At 39.3% G+C, this 19,762-nt stretch overlaps 1 protein-coding gene across 1 annotated transcript in view; it reads right to left on the bottom strand.

Moving 5' to 3' along the window:
* Positions 1–13,898: 13,898 nt before the first annotated feature.
* Positions 13,899–19,762, bottom strand: part of rit1 (Ras-like without CAAX 1) — a 43,295-nt gene continuing 37,431 nt past the window's right edge. Inside the window, exon 6 of the mRNA XM_028795119.2 lies at positions 13,899–18,994. Coding sequence (XP_028650952.1) covers positions 18,764–18,994 — 231 coding nt within the window. The 3' untranslated portion in view covers positions 13,899–18,763. The remainder of the gene's footprint in view (positions 18,995–19,762) is intronic.

Genomic DNA, 19,762 nt, shown 5'->3' with positions numbered 1-19,762 from the left:
ACATGTGGTCCTCAAATGCCCCCGACAGTGCAGCATCTCGTTCTTTCCAATAGACGCTGATTTTTCTTAGTGTGCTTTAAATTAATTCCATGCTTTTAATTGCTGTGAATGACCGATTAAATAAATAGTACATTAACCTAAATATCTAATGAAAGTGCACTTCTCAGCTTTATTCTATTGCTGCGGTGATTGTCTGTAATTTACCAAGACAATTGGGGGCCATGGAGTAATTGAAAATGTATGAATGTATGATGATGTCATTCTGCCTCGCACCTTTTTTACACCTACCTGGATACGTTATTCAAGATTGACTCACTCTCACAATAGAGTTTGCATGTTCTCCCCATGTCTGCATGAACTAGTTTCCTCTCACATCTCAAAGACATTAGATTCACTGATACTTTTGTGTAACCCTGTATGTCTGAGTGCATGTGTCGCTTTATCAGAGAATGTGGGCAAGTATGAAGTGCTGGTGGCAGAGTGTCAGAGCAAGGGATGGAAGGACAAGTGTCATCTAATAGAGGTAGGCTTCACAGGCCAGTCTCTTCACTGAACCCTGAAACTCCTTGACATGTCTGGACCTCACAACATAAGCCATCAAGAACCATCTTTAAGGTCCTGAAAAGGTTTCAAGGTGGCTTTGGATCAGAAGGGCTGAATCTTGATGTAGGATGCTATTTGCACAGAAGCACTGCCTTGATCATTCCGGGTGATGGTGTCTGATGATCAAAAACCCCAAACATTCTGAGACCTGAGTTCATCCCTGACAACTTGTTCAAGTTGCACTGCAAGGTGTATTACAAAATCAGAAAACTTCCAGGGTATCCCATATATTTGGTTCCTGTGTTGTACCCACCCAACTTAACCAGGACTGGTTCCTACACCCCACAATTCTGTTCTCTGGGGAGGGGGGTGGTTAATGGCAATAAGTTAATGATTAAAAGGTACAGGACATAGCAGATGGATAGAAATATCCAGGGATAACTTCAGCTTTCTTCCACCAACCCCAGGAATGCTTCTCACTGGATTAACAGATACAGGGGGTTCTCAGGTTACTACACAGTTCGATTCCTACAACAGCGATGTAACCCGAATTTTGGTGTATGTCGAAACACACCCTAGCCTAAGTCGCTTACCTATCTTAACACATTTGCAAAATCATAATCTAGAACATAAAAACAAAACTAAGCCAAAGAAAAAGGAAAAGGACATAAATATACTGTATTGTGCACTGTACTGTAGTAACAGAAAAAATGAGTGTAAAAAAAATCCTTACCTTTATTCTTTCTCACATCTCAATTTTTTGAAAAGTTTTTATGGGAGTGAGCGTTGAAAATTTGAAACGTTGTATGTCGAGACGTTGTAACCCAAGGACCCCCTGTACATTAAAACACATAATTATGAAAGTTTTTTCACTGTCCAAATACTTATGGACACCCAGCCCAGGGCTCCTTCATTGTGCCAACTACTTAGGGTCAAGTTTAGGTATAGAAGGTTGCTAGATTTGCTTAAAGAGGTCACATGGCACATTCCTTTGGTATGTATGTCAGCTTTTTTGTTTATTTTCTTGTCAGTTCCAAAAAAAAAAACATAACCAGACAGGTCTGTTCAGTTCTTAACATCTGTTCTCGTCACATCCTTTGTTTAGTAATTAAGAGATAACCCCATTATGCATGACATTTTTTTATGTGTGTCATTTACAGTACAACAAATATGGGCCCACTAGGGGGCAGATGTTTTCATCAGCAAACATGGGAAAAAAGGAAAGGACTGTTATGGATACTCATGCCCACAAGATGGAGATCTACTATAAATCAACACATTGACAATAATAGATAGATAGATAGATAGATAGATAGATAGATAGATAGATAGATAGATAGATAGATAGATAGATAGATAGATAGATAGATAGATAGATAGATACTTTATTAATCCCAATGGGAAATTCACATTCTTCAGCAGCAGCATACTGATACAATAAATTAAATTAAAGAATGATAATAAGAATAATTGAAAGTAAACAAAGTTTCTCGCAAGGTGACAAAAAAGCAGGAATTAAAAACATCTAAACAATGATTTATTCCTCAAGTTTTTCTGCTTTCCTTTGCTCTTTAATGGCTGTCACATTTTGGTGTTGGCCAAATATCTTATTATCTTATTTCAATCCATGAGTATCTCATTTTGGATGCTGCAGTTCAGCAGAGTGGTCAGCAGATGGACACATCTCCATCCTAGACTGAAGGATCCCTAAGGAAAGCTAATTCTGTTCCCATGGTACGCCCTCTCTGCTCCCACGTCTTCTCACAGGATATCAGGATGATTGTTTTATCAGGCTTGGCTAAATGTTTCTCTGCCCATGGATCAACCTGCTCTAGGTGGAATTTACACAATCACAGTATAGAATAAGCAGGAAAATGAAGAACAATAATAGAGCAAATAAATAATAATAAATAAATGAGTCGAAAATTGTGAAAGAAAAAATATAACAAAAAAAAAGAAAATTATACTGTATTACCAAAAGAACAAAAATGACTAATTGCAATAACTTACTTAATAGGTGTATAAATACTGGGTGATGAAAGAAGCAATCCAGTGGACAAACATGTATTTAAAGAGAAAATGAATTATTTTAAACAGAAAAAGTACCCATCAAAGGATATCCGAACAGCATAATAACAAGGAGTATTACTAGGATAATAAATACAAGAAAAAGAAATGCATACATAAAAAATGTTGAAAAATAGTAAGATACAAAGTAGGTCACATAGCAGTACCATTAATATAAAAATGACATACAGTAAATAATTTAAGTAAATGAACAGGGGGAAAAATTTTAATAGAATACCCAAATATATTTACCAAAAAAGGAAACAATGGGGGAAAAAATAATTTTCAATACCGTAAGATACACTTACAATACAGAATATGGAACAATCTATCCACATTCAAATAAAAGGGAAAAACAGAAGGAACGGAGTATTATGAAAACAATGAATGTAATAATGATTTGTTAGCAAACTGAATTGTCCAATTCATACTTAATTTTTAAAGTGGCACATCTTAAAATCCTTAAAAGAGCTTTCATTTCCACTTAATGACTGTTATGTATTATAAAGGACAACGTGCATGGGTGGGTGTCCCAGCTGGGATGTTGCACGGTTCCTTACCTGGACAGGAGGCCAGCCCATTTGAAGGTCAAGAGGGACAGACAGGGTGTACCAGCCAGGAGGCCAATGTGACAGACAAACTAGGGGCGACATACTCTCCCAATACATTAAATAGCAGCATCCCTGGGCAGCGCTACCTGTATGGACACCTTCAAGGTATGCTGGGAACTGTAGTCCCATGGTTCAGAGAGTGCTGTGAAGGATTGTAATCCCTACTCTTGGGAACTTCTGATTGACCTGGACGTGCTTCCATCAAGCTATGCCTTAGCATCAGAAGTATGCCCTGGTCTAAGGTAAAGGATGCTGCTCAACCTGATCCAGGCAAGTTGGAGTCGAAAGGAGCCTGACAATACTTGCCTTGGAGGAGTGGAGGAATAAGCGAGAGAGAAAGAGGGAGGAGAATAGAATATTTGTAAAGACATATAAAATCCTTATTGTGAGGTACTTTAGTTAATAAACTTGTTTTGTTTGAACCCGTGACTTGTGTAGTGTGGTTGTGTTTGAGACTTAGGGTGCTGTAACACCCCATGCTGGTCACAGTGTATTACATGAACATTGTGAATATTATCATTTATTTAATAATGGTGAGTTTGATCAGATGGTACAGTATAAGGATGAGACCAATTATAACATGCAGCTGATTTCATGCAATAGCATACTTTGTCCTGAAGAAGAGGTGTCTACCTCAAAATGCATTGGCCAGCATACCATATTGATTTGCTAAGATTCCAGTGAAAGCATTGCTATAAAACATGCCAAGTGATTTTCAAAACAATTTAAGATGTGCCAGTTTATAAGTTGAGGACAAATATTTTTAATACGTCTTTTTTCTTATTTTTTCCTTTTGAAATTTTTGGACTCATTTATCAACTTAATTTTTGCTCAATTATTGTTCTTAGTTTTTCTGCTTCTTCTATATTGTTGCAGTTGTCTGTATCTATAGTTAGCAGGTTCATTTTTATATTTTTTGGATTGCATGGTAATTTGTTTGGGTTACACAATCACACTATACAGTTTACGAAGGCAGCTGGCTTATCATAGTCTTCTGGAAAACCATTTGTTTTCAGTTCCATAATACTGTTTATTTATTAAATGGACCTCCATATATTATTTATAACAGCTATCATTTTAGTAAAATATTTATTATCAATTAAAGTCGTAGCATACATTCATCTGTCAAAAAATAGAATAGGAATGTTTAGCTAGATTAAAAAAATTAGCATTAGATATTTCTGTAGTAAACAAAACATGCTTGTTTTTATAAGTAGGTTCGTGCTTAGAATTGCTTCATCTTTGATATGGCATTCTACTTATTTTTTTGATCAAAGGTCTATTATTTTACTGCTCTGTTTTAACCATCCATCCAGTATTTCAAGTCAGGGTCTTTGGGAGCTGGAGATTATTTTGGCATCATCAGGCACATAGTGGGATCCAACCTTGGAGAGGGTTCTAGTCCATCACAGGGCTCATACATAATTATGGGTGTTTTAAATCCTAGAAGAGCTGCAGTAGTTGCAAATTTATACCCTTCTATTTTCTGAAAACAGAACATAGCACTGCCTTCTCATGGGGCCAGTGTCCTGGGTCTGAATCCCGCACAGTTGTCTGCCCATGTGGAGTTTGCATATTCTTCCCCCATGTGCTTGGGTTTTCCTCCTTACATCTCTGGAGATGTGCCAATTAGGAAAATCATTGAGTCTAAGTTACCTTGTGTGGATGTGCATTTAAGTGTGTCCAGTGATGCACTGGCACCCTGTTCAAGGCTGTTTCCTGCCTTGTTCCTGCTCAGTCCTAATGGTGACCCTGAATTGGATTAAGCAGGTTGGAGAATATTTTTTTTTTTTCTGAAATCACATTTTCTACTCCAAATTTACCAAGAATAATAGTTTCATCCCTGTTGAATCAGCCTCAGGGAGTACAGCTCTTTAGTAATCCACTAGAGGACACCCTTATTTTCTCACAATGGGCCAAATTAGATTCAACGGTCAACCTAAATGCATGTTTTCAGACTGTGGACAGAAACCAGAATCCCCAGAGGAAACCTCCACTAGCATGGAAGGAATTCACAAACACCACATGGAGAAGGAAGCCAATAACAGAATGAGAGTCTGAGTACTATGAAGTGTGGCAAAGATGCCTTCTGCTGTGCTGAAACCTTCCACTGCAACCTGTGTCTGTATTCAGTTCCTTTTTATATAGCATTCTTCCACTGATGATTACAGGGTGATGAATATATTTAAGTATTGTATGCAGTTAAAATCAATCACACTATACCGTATTAAACCATCCATTCATTAATTTTCTAAACCTCTTAACCTAACCACACATTAAATGACTTCTAGCCAGCAGTGATGTTAAACTTGACGACCACAGTTGATAATCTCATCGCCCAAGGAGGTTAGAATTCATGACTATATAAGATGCAACAAATTACATGACTCTATGACAGCTTTCCAGCACAGTTTCACATTTCCAAGGTATTGCAAGTTCGCCTGTTTTCCTGACAGCCAAAAATCTACTCATTGACTGCCAGTGCTGCACGAATGCTTTCCAGGTCTTGCAAGTTCAGCCACAGTCTTGACCTTTTTATGCCATTCTATGGTGTTACATAAAACACAAGACATCAGATAGACAAGCTTTTCTTCTGTTTTCAGAGTCCAAAACACACAATTTCCCTATTTCTTTTCATGCATTGTACTGACCAATCATTAGTGCTCAACTGTCGCACACACTGCCCCTGCCCTTATAACTTAAAGACAGTCAAAAAAACTGTTAGACTGAGTAACAGGGGATGTCTAACTATACGAATGGCCATCACAGGAATGCACTACAACAAATGAAGTCTGCAACTGAAAACTACACAAAAGAATCATATAGTGTGAGGAGGCCTTTAGTTAACTACAGGGTCCCGAGGGGATCTGAGGCTTATCCCAGCAATAACTGATGAGCTGAATGAGTCTTCTCTTATTTTGGTAGTTAGGTTGTTCTAGAAGGGCGGCGCGGTGGCGCAGTGGTAGCGCTGCTGCCTCGCAGTAAGGAGACCTGGGTTCGCTTCCCGGGTCCTCCCTGCGTGGAGTTTGCATGTTCTCCCCGTGTCTGCGTGGGTTTCCTCCAGATACTCCGGTTTCCTACCACAGTCCAAAGACATGCAGGTTAGGTGGATTGACAATTCCAAATTGCCTCTAGTGTGTGTGTGCACGTGTGTCCTGCAGTGGGTTGGTGCCCTTCCCAGGATTGGTTCCTGCCTTACGCCCTGTGTTGGCTAGGATTGGCTCCAGCAGACACCCGTGAGCCTGTGTTCGGATTCAGCGGGTTGGAAAATGGATGGATGGAGGTTGTTCTAGAATTTGGAGGACCTGTGGCCTTAATGCTACATTGATTTTGTTCATCCTGCATATCTTAAGGAGGTGCTCTAGCGTGTAAACTTCAGTTAGTTATGTATCATCCAAGGATTGGACCCAAGAGAAAAACATTGCTCAGGTGTCTCAGTGCATGGAAGTGTGGTCATGGATAGAGAGAGCACTTACCTTGAAGCAGTTCCCTGCTTCAAAAATCTATGGCCACTTACAGATCATGGAAGATCCTCACTTGGACTGGTTCATGGAGTTGTTGAAAGTGAGGCAGATGAAATAGTGGGGAAGGTCAGATCAATAACAGCAGCATTGGAGGTTGGCCAAGGAAGGAGACACAGGTTTCAGCTGCAGAAAAACAAATAGTACTTTTAAGGGTCACCTTCTGCCAGCATTGTCTGAATGACAGTTTGAGGTAAGGTAGTTTGACTCAATAATAATGGAGCTGGAGAATAGCAGTGTGTTTAATGTTGATTAACATGTGTAAGTATAAATTTCACTGTACACATGGCAACAATGACCCTGCAGACCTTATTGTCCTGGTGCATTGTGGTAGTGACAGGCAGAACGAGGTAGCAGAAGCAACAGTTCTAGTCCACAGTCTGTCTAACAAGATTATCAAGCTTGCCTGGTGTTTTTATTTGAACCTACAATGTTTCTTGGCCACAGTTCAAAGTTTGTAATCATAAGGAAATATTAGGTAAACAATGTTACATAGATCATCTAGCAATGTGAGGTCATGGGGAACAAGAATGAATGAAAACACAAAACTTCATCTGATTAAATAGAACACACAAATCAACTGCCTCAGTGTCCTGCTTACTCCTTAAAGCTTTCTCAAAACACTGCATTTTCAGTTTGTTTAAGGCTTGTATGAAAGACCATTCTCCCGCATTCAGGAGTCAGTTGCATTTAATGCATAGTGTTTACTTGGATATTTTAAGAAGCATATACTACAAAAAACAACATCTATGTAAATCTGAGTTAGCATCCCCCTTACAAAGGATACCAAATAAGATGTGCTTCCCATCCTGCTCAATGTATATTTATTTTTGAACTACATTTCTTCACACATGGGCATCACGGTGGCGCAGTGGTAGCGCTGTTGCCTCGCAATAAGGAGACCTGGGTTCGCTTTCCGGGTCTTCCCTGCGTGGAGTTTGCATGTTCTCCCCGTGTCTGTGTGGGTTTCTTCCGGGCGCTCCAGTTTCCTCCCCCAGTCCAAAGACTTGCAGGTTAGGTGCATTGGTGATCCTAAATTGTCCCTAGTGTGTGGGCTGGGGACATTCCATTTGTTTTTTCCTTTACAAATACTTGGGTAATAAATTTGTTCAGTTCATTTGCTTTTCCCTTATCATTTTAAATGATTTCTCATTTTGTATCCCTGAGGTTTACTTCTTTTCGTTTGTTTTGCTTTTCAGGTTCTCTTTTGACCTTTTCAAGATATTTATTTTTTGATCTCGTGCTGTAGTGTCCAGTATTCTTCAAGGTTGGAATTGATTTGTCTGTTTTTATTTTTCTTGTGCAGTTATCTTTGCAGTTTTCATTTTTTAGTAAAGCCTTTATTTATCACCTTTGGTAGATTTGTTTAGGTTTATTGGCTGTAGAAATATAGTTATTTTAAGCCTGGACCAGAAGTGACACAATCTGTAATTTACAGTTATTGAGTTTTTGCTTTCCCATTCTGTCTTTTCGAGATGCTTCTTAAATCCTGTAAATTTGGCTTCTCAAATTAATAAAAGCCTTCGTTTTGGTATACATTAGCTTGTTTTCAAAGATAATCACTAATTTTTCCATGGTATGTTCACTGTTATTTAAGGTATCAGTAACTTTTTTTTATTGTTTAAAAAGAAGGAATCCAGACAGGAGGTTCTGTGTGTTGGGCTTGAAACAGACTGGGTGAGAAAAGAAACATTTGCTATTGGCATGCTATTTTCATCAGTTTGGTAAGAAAGAGAGAGGGAGTGAGGTAAAACAAGCAACTTTATAGGTTTTCTGTCTAACCCCTACAGCCAATAGGGCGTCATGGTACTTAAAAGCTTTTGATACAAGCCAATTCCAAACAGCCATACTTCAGACAAATGGGGCAGAGAATACCTTCACACCTGCCACTAAAACCATATGTTAAGGTAAAGCTTGGCAGTTAGGCAGCCTGGCTTTCCTGTGAGGGTTGACTGAGAGACTTTTAGCAGAGAAACACTCGCCAAACTTGTTTGAGGTACTTCCCCCAACCCTGTCGTAAAATTACAAAGAGACTCATTCCTAAAAGGGGGATAAACATGAATGCTTCTCACTAATGTAACATTAATATTACATTGCTTTGCCTAAGTTACAAATAAAGAAATACAATATTTATCAACGGGCGGCACGGTGGCGCAGTGGGTAGCGCTGCTGCCTCGCAGTTGGGAGATCTGGGGACCTGGGTTCGATTCCCGGGTCCTCCCTGCGTGGAGTTTGCATGTTCTCCCCGTGTCTGCGTGGGTTTCCTCCGGGCGCTCCGGTTTCCTCCCACGTTCCAAAGACATGCAGGTTAGGTGGATTGGCGATTCTAAATTGGCCCTAGTGTGTGCTTGGTGTGTTTGTGTGTGTCCTGCGGTGGGTTGGCACCCTGCCCAGGATTGTTTCCTGCCTTGTGCCCTGTGTTGGCTGGGATTGGCTCCAGCAGATCCCCGTGACCCTGTGTTCGGATTCAGCGGGTTGGAAAATGGATGGATGGATGGAATATTTATCAACTTATTGAGTGCTTGTGTGTGGAAGGTCTGAAAGTGCTAGTGCAAGAATGAGTGAGTTAGAAAGAAAGTGCACCAGTTTAGGAGTTGGTTTGAATGAAACAGGACAAGCCAAAGAACAAAGGATGGAGGATGGTGCAGCAGGAAGGTTTAGAAGCTCAGACAGCAAGTCAGGAATTTACAGGGGTGTGAGGGTCCTAACAGCTCTGCTAGGCCCAGCAGTAACTAAAAGGCACACACAGTTAGGTTCCGTAATTCAAAACTTGACTGACCAGTTGTTTAAAAAGACATCCTATAAATCTCCCTGTAATAAAATGAGAAGAGTGAGCTGGTCTTGAGTAATGAACACAGGTCAATTTTAAGAGAGATGCTGGACTTAGCACTTGGATTTTGGAGAGGTTTTAACCCACACTTTCAGGTAGCAGTTACCATACAATAAAAAGGACATACAGGCAATGAAAAAAATAGAAGGATTAGTTCAGGAAGGCAGGAAAAGGAAAGTAGTTGTTTCTTTTTCAATTTCCTGATCTTTTGCAATAGTGGTACTTCTTTTGTAAGGTTTTATGAACTTTGGGTTGGTGCAGGTAATAAATAGTGAAGGCAATTAGCAGAGTAAAATCCATGCAGGAGATTGGGTTACAACTAGAGCATTGGAGTGGAGTGGCACTAGTGGTCAAGCTGTTCCAATGAATGCCCAGAAGCAAAGTTTGAGTGTTGGCACCAAGTCAACAACCAAGAAGATGAGATGGACAGAAACTGCTTTGTCACCTTCCATTTTGTAGACCTGCCTACATAGCAGAATGAATAAAGAAGCTAGGAAAAGACAACAAGCAAAGACTAAAGACAAAGACATGAAGAAGAACTGAAGAGATAGCAAGAAAAAGACACTTACTGGGGTTTAAGTGAGTAACAAGTCCACAAGTCGTGCAATAATAGGACTAGTCACAATAGCTATAGTTTGAAAGGAAAGGTTTGTTCATTACTGCAGCAAATTTGTATTTCAAGGGGTGGAAACTGAGCAAACCAGTTAGGAATGCCAAAATAAGGGAATTAATTTAGGGTTCATAATGTATAGATTCTGGGTATTAATTAATTAAGTGGGATAATTAATATAATTAATACTATTATTAAGGAAAAGATATACTAAGAAAATTGGTGAACTATTCAGAAGAGCAGGAGCAGCTGGTACATTTGCAAGTCATATGGGCTCCGATGTTTAGGTAAAGTTTAATTGGGAAATATGGAAGCCCTGCTGAGATTGTCGGCTGTGGTACAGGCACAGGACCAGTGGGCCAATTCTGAACCGAGTTATTTAGCACAAGTATGCATATGGTGAGCAAACAACTCTAGGGGTGGCCTACAGGGGGAATGATGAGAGTTGCATAGCTGTGATGTCCCATGGTGGTGATGCCAGCCTATACTGGTAAAGGTTGATGGCAGTCAAAGATTACACCAGGGTAGAAAAGAACAAGAGGCAACTAAGTCAACCCCAACTGTGTGAATTGGGGCCACACATGTTGGTTTGTGAACAGTTTATGCAATGGCACATGTGCTCTCACATAGGCAGCAGTGGTTGTACTGGCACCTGTGGTATGTTACCTTTGAAATTTTGATGTTAATTGTACAGCTGCATATGCTTAAATGGGTAGTTTGGGACAGGGGTCTAATTAGCAGTTAGACACAAAACCAGTACAGATTAAGAAAATAATTCACACAATAGACTTAAATTTCAGTGGGCTAGTTTAGTGGAAGGTGTGGACTTGACTCATTTTGAACCACCAGATCTGATGACATATGAAGACTGCAAAAAGCTAAAGAAACAGTTGAAGCAAGTCAGGGCAGATACAAGTCATTAGGAGCGCATCCAAGTTCTTCAGATTGTCTTTGAAATAAAGAAGATTTGTAATGGACAAATGGTCACGCACAACTTTTAACACTGGGAGAGCAAATACTGCAATTCAAAATACAAGTTATTCAACAGACTCTTCAAACAATTAAGACCGTTTAATTATAAAGACATTGTACAAAAGATTTATCGGGGTGGAGTGTTGTGATGTGAAATTTTGCATACAAGTTGATAAATATTTTGTATGTTTTTATTTGTAACTTAGGCAAAGCAATGTAATATTAGTGTTGCATTAGTGAGAAGCATTCATGTCAACCCCTAGGACTAAGTCAAGAAAGTGAATAATACGACAGGGTTGGGGGAAGTGCCTCAAACAAGTTTGGCAAATGTTTCTCTGCTGAAGTCTCTCTGTCAACCCCCACACAAACCCAGACTGCCTAACTGCCAAGCTTTACCTTAACATATGGCTTGGGGGCAGGTGTGAAGATGTTCTATCCCCCATTGGTCTGAAGTATGGCTGTTTGGAACTGGCTTGTATCAGAAGCCTTTAAGTACCATGATGTCCTATTGGCTTCTAGGGGTTGGACAGAAAATTTATAAATTTGCTCACTCCCTCACTCTTACCAAACTGATGAATGACCATCTCACACACCATGAGCTGAAAAGGACAACACAATGAAGAGCACAGCTCGGCAGCCATATTGAGACAGACATGTGGCCTGTTCTAAAGACAGCTGACCACCAATGATGCCTTAACTACAGCCATTTTAAGTAACTAACATTTATCAGGTTGTATGGTTGCCAATATTCAAATGTACTTTGCATATTGTTATTATTTTTGTTTTGAATATTATCAATAATACATTGTTTAAATTATAATTTAACTCCTGCTGGTCTTTTACTACACCTAATTGCCTAAGGTTATAGGTGTAGAAGGGAAGGTTGGGAGAAGTTATATACTATAATACCTTATAAACAGTGGCAAGTCTGTGCGATCTGAGGCATTCTGACAAAGTCTACATATTAATAATACAATAGGGGAAAGTAGAGTAAAATATTACTGTACCAAGGCAAAACAGTAGGCTACACAACTCCTTTCTGGCAATGAAGAACTCTACAGTCATGGCTAAAGGTTTTGAGAATGACACAAATATTAATTTCTACAAAGTTTGCCGCCTCAGTTTTTTTATGATGGCAATTTGCATATATTCCAGAATGTTATAAAGAGTGATCAGATAAATTGCAAAGTCCCTCTTTGCCATGAGAATGAACTTAATTCTAAAAAACCCACTTCCACTGCATTTCAGCCCTGCCACAAAAGGACCTGCTGACATCATTTCAGTGATCCTCTTGTTAACACAGGTGTGTTGACGAGGACATGGCTGGAGATCATTCTGATTCAGTTAGAATAGAGAGGTTCAGTTGTTGTAAAGAAGGTTTCAGAGCGCCCAAGAAAGTCCAGAAAGTGTCAGGGCTGTCTCCTAAAGTTGATTCAGCTGCAGGATCAGGGCAGCATCAGTGCAGAGCTTGCTCAGGGCATGGCAGCAGGCAGGTGTGAGTGCACAGTGAGGTGAAGACTTTTGAAGGATGGCCTGGTGTCAAGATAGGCAGCAAAGAAGTCACTGCTCTCCAACAAAACATCAGAGCCAGACTGATATTCTGCAAAAGGTACAGGGATTGGACTGTTGAAGACTGGGGTAAAGTAATTTTCTCTGATGAATCCCCTTTCATCCTGCCAACAGTAAAGCTTCTTGTGACCACTCATGTGTAGGGTTGCTTCTCAGCCAAGGGAGTGGGCTCACTCACAATGTTGTCTAAGAACACTGCTATGAATAAAGAATGGTACCAAAACATCCTCCAAGAGCAACTTCTCCCTCCCAGCCAAGAACAGTTTGGTGATGAAAAATGTCTTTTCCAGTAGGATAGAGTACCGTGCCATAAGGCAAAAGTGGTAACAACTAAGTGGCTCTGGGAACAAAACAAATAAATTTTGGGCCCATGGCCAGGAAACTCCCCAGACCTTAATCCCATTGAGAACTTGTGGTCAATTCTCAGGAGGCGGGTGGACAAACAAAAACCCACAAATTCTGACAAACTCCAAGCATTGAGTTTGCAAGAATGGGCTGCCATCAGACAGAATTTGGCCCAGAAGTTGATTGAAAGCATGCCAGTCTGAATTGCAGAGGTCCTGAAAAAGAAGGGCCAACACTGCAAATATTAACTCTTTGCATAAACTTAATGTAATTGCTTGAAACTTATGAAATCCTTGTAATTTATACTTCAGTATACCACAGAAGCATCTGACAAAAAGATCTAAAAACACTGAAGCAACAAACTTTGTGAAAAACAAATCCTTGTGTCATTCTCAAAACGTTTGTCCAGGACTGTAGAAATGATATCAAGAAGAAATTCTTCTGACTTCAATCTGTACATACATACATACCCACACCTACTTAATACAATTCAGTGTTGCTGTGAGGCAAAAGTTTATGGCAGCAGCACTAAGACAAGCGTATGAAGCAATCCTGAGCAGTGAGCCAGTTAATTGTAGGGCACACATTCACACTGGAGTATTCTAGAATCACCAGTACTCAACAAACAGGTTTGAGGAGAATGTGAAAACTCCAGACGGAGAGACTAGGCATGAAACAGCAGCACTAAGAACTGTGCCATCACGTTGCCGTCTGCCTTTATCAATAAAATATAAGAGTCACAAATCCTTCAAATCCTGAATACAAATCTTTTGTAAAATGAATTTGTTTAAAACAGGTATTTAGAAAACAGAATATCGGAAGAGAAAAAGTCAGAGTAGCAAAACTTTTAATACGTCATTAAATGTTCCATACAAAAAAGGATGTTATTACAACATTAAACTGGTAAAACAAAAATCTGGATTAGTTCTTTTTTTTGTTTTAAATGCAAATGGGTGCAATGTCAATATTAAAAAAATAAATAAATAAGAACAGTATGAATGTCAAAAAAAATAAACTCCTTCATAAAAATACTTCCAAGTCTGTCTTCTGAACAGTCATGCAGGTCATCAAGTTTTAATTAATGTGGCGCTGAGAAATTAACAGCCAAGTATTCTTTACAGACAAAAGATGTTAACATTTTCTCAAATGAAACTATGCCAACAGGAGTTACATTGTGTCTAATGTCATATAAATCATGCATTGCAGAACAACACAATTAAGACACAACAATAATCGTTTTATATTGATCTGTACATTGGTCACAATTGTACAGTGGAACCTCGGTTCACGAATGTATCGGTACACGTACAAATCGGTTTACGACCAAAAAGTTTGCCAAACTTTTGCCTCGGTTCACGACCACACACTCGGTATACGAACAAACCAGTTTCCCTTTCCGTTTGTGCATGCGCCAATGATTTCCGCACGTGTTGCATTGTTCTCGGTCAGACGTGCGTGCTTTCGCTGTTAACTCTTTGTGCTCTATTTTATTTCCCTTCCGGTTCGTACGCGCCAATTACTGTATTTAAGCACATGTTCAGCCTCTCCCTGTTCATTGTTCTCAGTCAGATGTGCATGCTTTACCTGTGAACTCTTTGTGCTTTACAGTATTTTGTGTGCTTTTGCAGTTAACCATGGCTTCTAAGCAAGTGAAGAGTGGTAATAAGAAAGTTTTGCAGAAAATTGAAATCGAAGAAAGAAATTATTGAAAAGTATGAGCGTGGTGTTTGAGTTACTGATCTTGCCACCGAGTACAAGAAGTCAAAATCTACGATTTCGACTATTCTAAAGCAGAAAGAATCTATTAAAGCAGCCGATGTTGCAAAAGGAGTTACAGCGTTAACCAGGCAGAGACCTCAAGTGCTGGAAGAGGTGGAAAAACTATTGCTAGTGTGGCTGAACGAGAAGCAACTTGCAGGGGATAGCGTAAGCGAGGCGATGTTATGCGAGAAAGCAAGGAAGATTCATGGCGATTTGCTGCAAAACTATCCTTCTACGAGTGGCGAAAGTGAGGAATTTAAAGCCAGAGAGGATGGTTTGAAAAGTTTTGCAAGAGAAGTGGCATTCATAGTGTGGTAAGGTATGGAGAGGCTGCTAGTTCCGACGCTGAAGCTGCGAAAGAATTTGTGATAAATTTCACAAAATTAGTGGAGGACGAAGGCTACATCCCGCAACAAGTCTTCAACTGCGACAAGACTGAATTGTTCTGGAAGAGGATGCCGAAGAGGACCTACATTATCCAGGAAGAGAAGGCTATGCCCGGCCATAAACCAATGAAGGACAGGTTAACCGTTTTGCTGTGTGCTAACGCTAGTGGCGACGTAAAAATCAAGCTGCTGCTTGTTTACCAATTTGAGAACCCTCGTGCTTTCAAGCAGCACAATGTAAACAAAGCCAGACTGCCTGTGATGTGGAGGGCAAACACGAAGGGGTGGGTCACAAGGACCTTGTTTTTGGAATGGCTGCACAAGGCTTTCGCTCCTGCCGTGAAGCGATATCTCGAAGAGAATAACCTGCCTAAAAAATGCCTTCTTCTGATGGACAATGCACCGGCACACCCTCCAAATTTGGTTGACGATATGGTCGAGTATGACTTTATTAAGATCATGTTCCTCCCTCCCAACAAGACTCCTCTTCTGCAGCCCATGGACCAGCAGGTTATTTCAAATTTTAAGAAGCTGTACACCAAAGGACTATTCGCCAGGTATTTCAATGTGACTGAGGAGACATCTTTGACCCTGAAAGAGTTCTGGAAGAACTATTTTAATATCGTTCATTGCATCGGCCTCATTGATAAAGCCTGGGAAGACGTCACACACCGGACCTTGATCTCGGCCTGGAAGAAATTTTGGTCTGAATGCATTCCTGAACAAGTTTTAGAAAGCTTTGAGCCTCCTGTTGTGGATGAGATTGTGTCCATGGGCAAGAGCATGGGTCTTGAAGTGGACAATGAGGACATCGAGGAGCTGGTCCTGGATCACAAGGAGGAACTGACGACGGAGGAACTTGCTGAACTCCAGCAGGAGCAGCTTAGGTTGTTTACCGAGGAGCAGTCCGCCGGGGAAGAAGAGGAATGGGCGGTTATAGAAAGTGATGCAATAAAAGCCATCATGGAAAAATGGAACGTGTGCCAGGATTTTTTCCAAAAAGAACCACCCTGACAAAGCGGTTACGAACAGAGTGATAAACATGATGAACGACAATGTCATCTCACATTTCCAAAAAATTTTAATGCGTAGGAAAAGGCAAGTCACATTAGACCGTTATTTCGTGAAGTCTGATCCACCAGCTAAACAGCTAAAAACACCAGAAACCCAAGAAATCACAGGGAAAACACATGAAGGAGAACATCCCTCCATCGCGGAGCCGGACTCTCCCTCAAAACTGTCACCTCCTCTCCACTCAGTTCCTCCTCACTTCCTTCATGTCAGAACTCGACTCATGCAAGGTGAGTTTTCTTGGTTTATGGTTAGTTTTTGTATTACGGATTTTTCAAATGTTAATTTTTCAGTTCGTAGTGTGAATTGTTGCAATGTTACCTTTCTTGGTTGTTTATTAAATTTCTGATTTTTCAAATGTTTTTTTCCCTGTGCTTAGAACTCATTAAAAAAAAAGTTTACACAGCGATCGGGTTGTAAGGCTATTAGCGTCAGCTCCTGCAATGTTACTTTCGTGGTGGTTTATGTTTGTTTTTAAATAAAGTTCGGATTTGTTCAAATGTTCCTTTTTTCCCTGTGCTTAAAACTCATTTAAAAAAAAAAAAAAAAAAAAAAAAATCGATCAGGTCATAAGGCTACAGTATAGCGCGAACTCTTGCAATGTTAGTTTTCTCTGTTATTCAATGTTTTTACATTGAGTTTACTATTACGTTGTGCATTCTATGGTTTAACTAACTATATTTGTGCTTAAAAACTTAAAAAATGTATGTATTTACATACAGTTCGTATGATCTGGAACGGATTAATTGTATTTACAGTACATACAATCCTATGGGGGAAATTGCTTCAATTCACGACCAAATCGGTTTACAACCAGAGTTTTGGAACTTATTATGGTCGTGAACCGAGGTTCCACTGTACCCTTTTTTAAACCTTCTCTTCGATGGCTCCCTGGGTAACATTCACTTTATAGGCATTATAAATCTAATTATCATCATCTAACAAGAGGTAAGTTTTGTTAAGTGCCACGCTAACTGCCATGTGCACGAGTGCTATCTGAAGTATACATTTCCCCTCTCCCCTTTTACATTAGCTGACCCTTTCAGATGCTTATACAGGCAAGTCACCAGGGGGGGAGGAGACAAAGTTTTCCATTCTGGTGACAAGTCAAGTCTAAGGCTATGTTCTGAATAGATCAGGGTATGTCTGTTAATTCACTAACTGCTGAGCCAATGCTGAAGTGATTTTTAAATTTGTGTTCATACAATGTTAGTGTGTGGACGTGTCCTCCATAGGTTTCTGCTATTCACAGCAAATACTGTAGGGAACAATGCCAATTCTGTAGTTAACCATTAGAACCTAAGAATAATAAAATGCTACTCCTTAAGATAAAGTGCCAAGGACTTGAGTCTTCATATCTTACCAGTTAGCGTACTTATCTCTATATTACTTATTAATCATCTTCTCATTCCTTACTGAATAAAACTTACTCAGCCATCTCATTTTTTTTTCTCTACTTAAACAGTTTTCATTCTATTAGGAATAATAACTTATTGAGCACCTTTGATTAAAAAAATTGTGATTCTTGGATAATTGTTTTTTTAATTTTCTGTTTCTCCAATTTCACAAATCATGTTGGAAATCAGTACTGGGTGAATTTGTCCTGCCTCTTGGCGCAAATGTGAGGTGTAATGGACTGAAGTTCATTCAAAGCACTTGTGATCTCTTCCTATTGCACGAACTGTTTTTGGTTCAGCAACTCTCATCAGACTCATCTGCCTTTAAGTCAACAGACATTTCCTATCTATAACCTTCTGTACCACTCTTAAGTGGAATATTCTGTGCTACCTCTGCAAAGAGGTTGTGGGTATGAGTGGCACAGATTACAAATACTTTAATAACGAAAATATGTAAAAAGTTTAGACCAGATACATTACTGTTCTGACTTTAAAATGTATATATAAACAGGGAACAGCAATTACTTTGATAAAAAAAATTAAGGCACCAGTAATAACTCCTAAAAATCATGGGGGAATAAAGGACAAAAGTCAGGATCCCATAAACCAAACAGAAACAACCCAAGAGTAAATGACATCCACCCAATAATTTGTAAATTAATGCATGTAAAACCACCAGAACCCTAAGATTTCTATCAAAGGAAAATTATTGTGTTTGGTGGTTAGGAGTCATTATTGTTTCACACTGCTGAAGACTTTTACAATACCAGAATTTTGGTTATTTATCTAACTAAATAATGGAGAGCAGAATGCAATCCAATTCCCTTTCTTTACTATCTAGTGATGTAATTTATGTGTGGCAAATTACTTTGTGCGATAGTCAAATGGTAACTGATGTTTGTGGCCACTTCTCACCAAGCATTATATCAGCACATGCAAACTGCAGAGTTTTTATACACCAATTCAATATGGTGTGGCCTACACTTTCCCTTTGGGGTTTACGACCCTTAAGATACCTTAACTTTTACAGTATTGATGTACTTTGATATCCCAGTGTGTAACAGGACAAAAATACAACACTCAGTTAACAGTGTCTTTTTTTCGTCTGAATGGGGACTTAAGTCTTTTCCAGACTGATGCATGTTTCCGATTCTTCCTCTCCAGCGCAAGGACAGCTTCTTTATCACGCTGACGGATCTGTCGTACAAGAGCAATGAACACATCATCTATGTAGTGCCGTAAAGCAGCTGAAGTCTCAAAGAAGGGACAGCTGAACTCCCTGGCCAGTCCTCGGCCCTCGTCTGTGGATACCTGTGGAGCATAGCAGCATATTAGTCACACAATTGTAACTACAGCAGCACAAAAAAAAAAAAAAATGTTGAGAGTTAAGCAATGGGAATATGCATCAATACCTAAAATATATCAACTCTACTGTACTTTCCACTGAATAAAATAGTTTCAGCATGATTTAGACATACTGCATACCAGTCTATGGTAATTATGCACCATAAAAGAACTTAAAATCATGAGTAAGCAACCTGCAAATATCTCCCATATGACAATAAAAAAAAATCTTGAGTTATAACTTTGTAAGCAGCCTTCAATAAATACACAAAGCTCACTTTTTACCATACTTAAACTTGTTTCTGGAGGTTAATTCACTTTCACAAGAAAACACAAATAATTTGAGATGAAAAATAATATTACAAATCATTACACCCTACAAAAAATGTACTGAAATTAAACAGAAAAGACGGGTTATGAAAAGTTACATGTTTCTTATATGTATTCGGTTGCGGCAAAGGTCAAGTTCATAATCAGTACAATTAAAAAATGAAGTGTACACAATTTAATGAACAAAATCTTAACGTGCTGTCTTTCACATTGCATGTTATATCACATCCACATGAAGATAATGGAAATAAATTGATCTTAACATCTAAATGCACGGTTTTTATTACATATAAAGCAGAAACGACTCTACAGGTTCACAATTTTAGAGGCAGTAGTCTCTCTCCACCCCTCTCCATCAGGTTTCAGGCTGTTAGCTATTCCAACTAATTTATGAAATTTTAATGA

Source organism: Erpetoichthys calabaricus, chromosome 2 (assembly GCF_900747795.2).
Source record: "Erpetoichthys calabaricus chromosome 2, fErpCal1.3, whole genome shotgun sequence".
NCBI lineage: Eukaryota > Metazoa > Chordata > Cladistia > Polypteriformes > Polypteridae > Erpetoichthys > Erpetoichthys calabaricus.
Note: the sequence above shows the minus strand (reverse complement) of the source record. Positions and strands in the feature narration are given on the sequence as shown.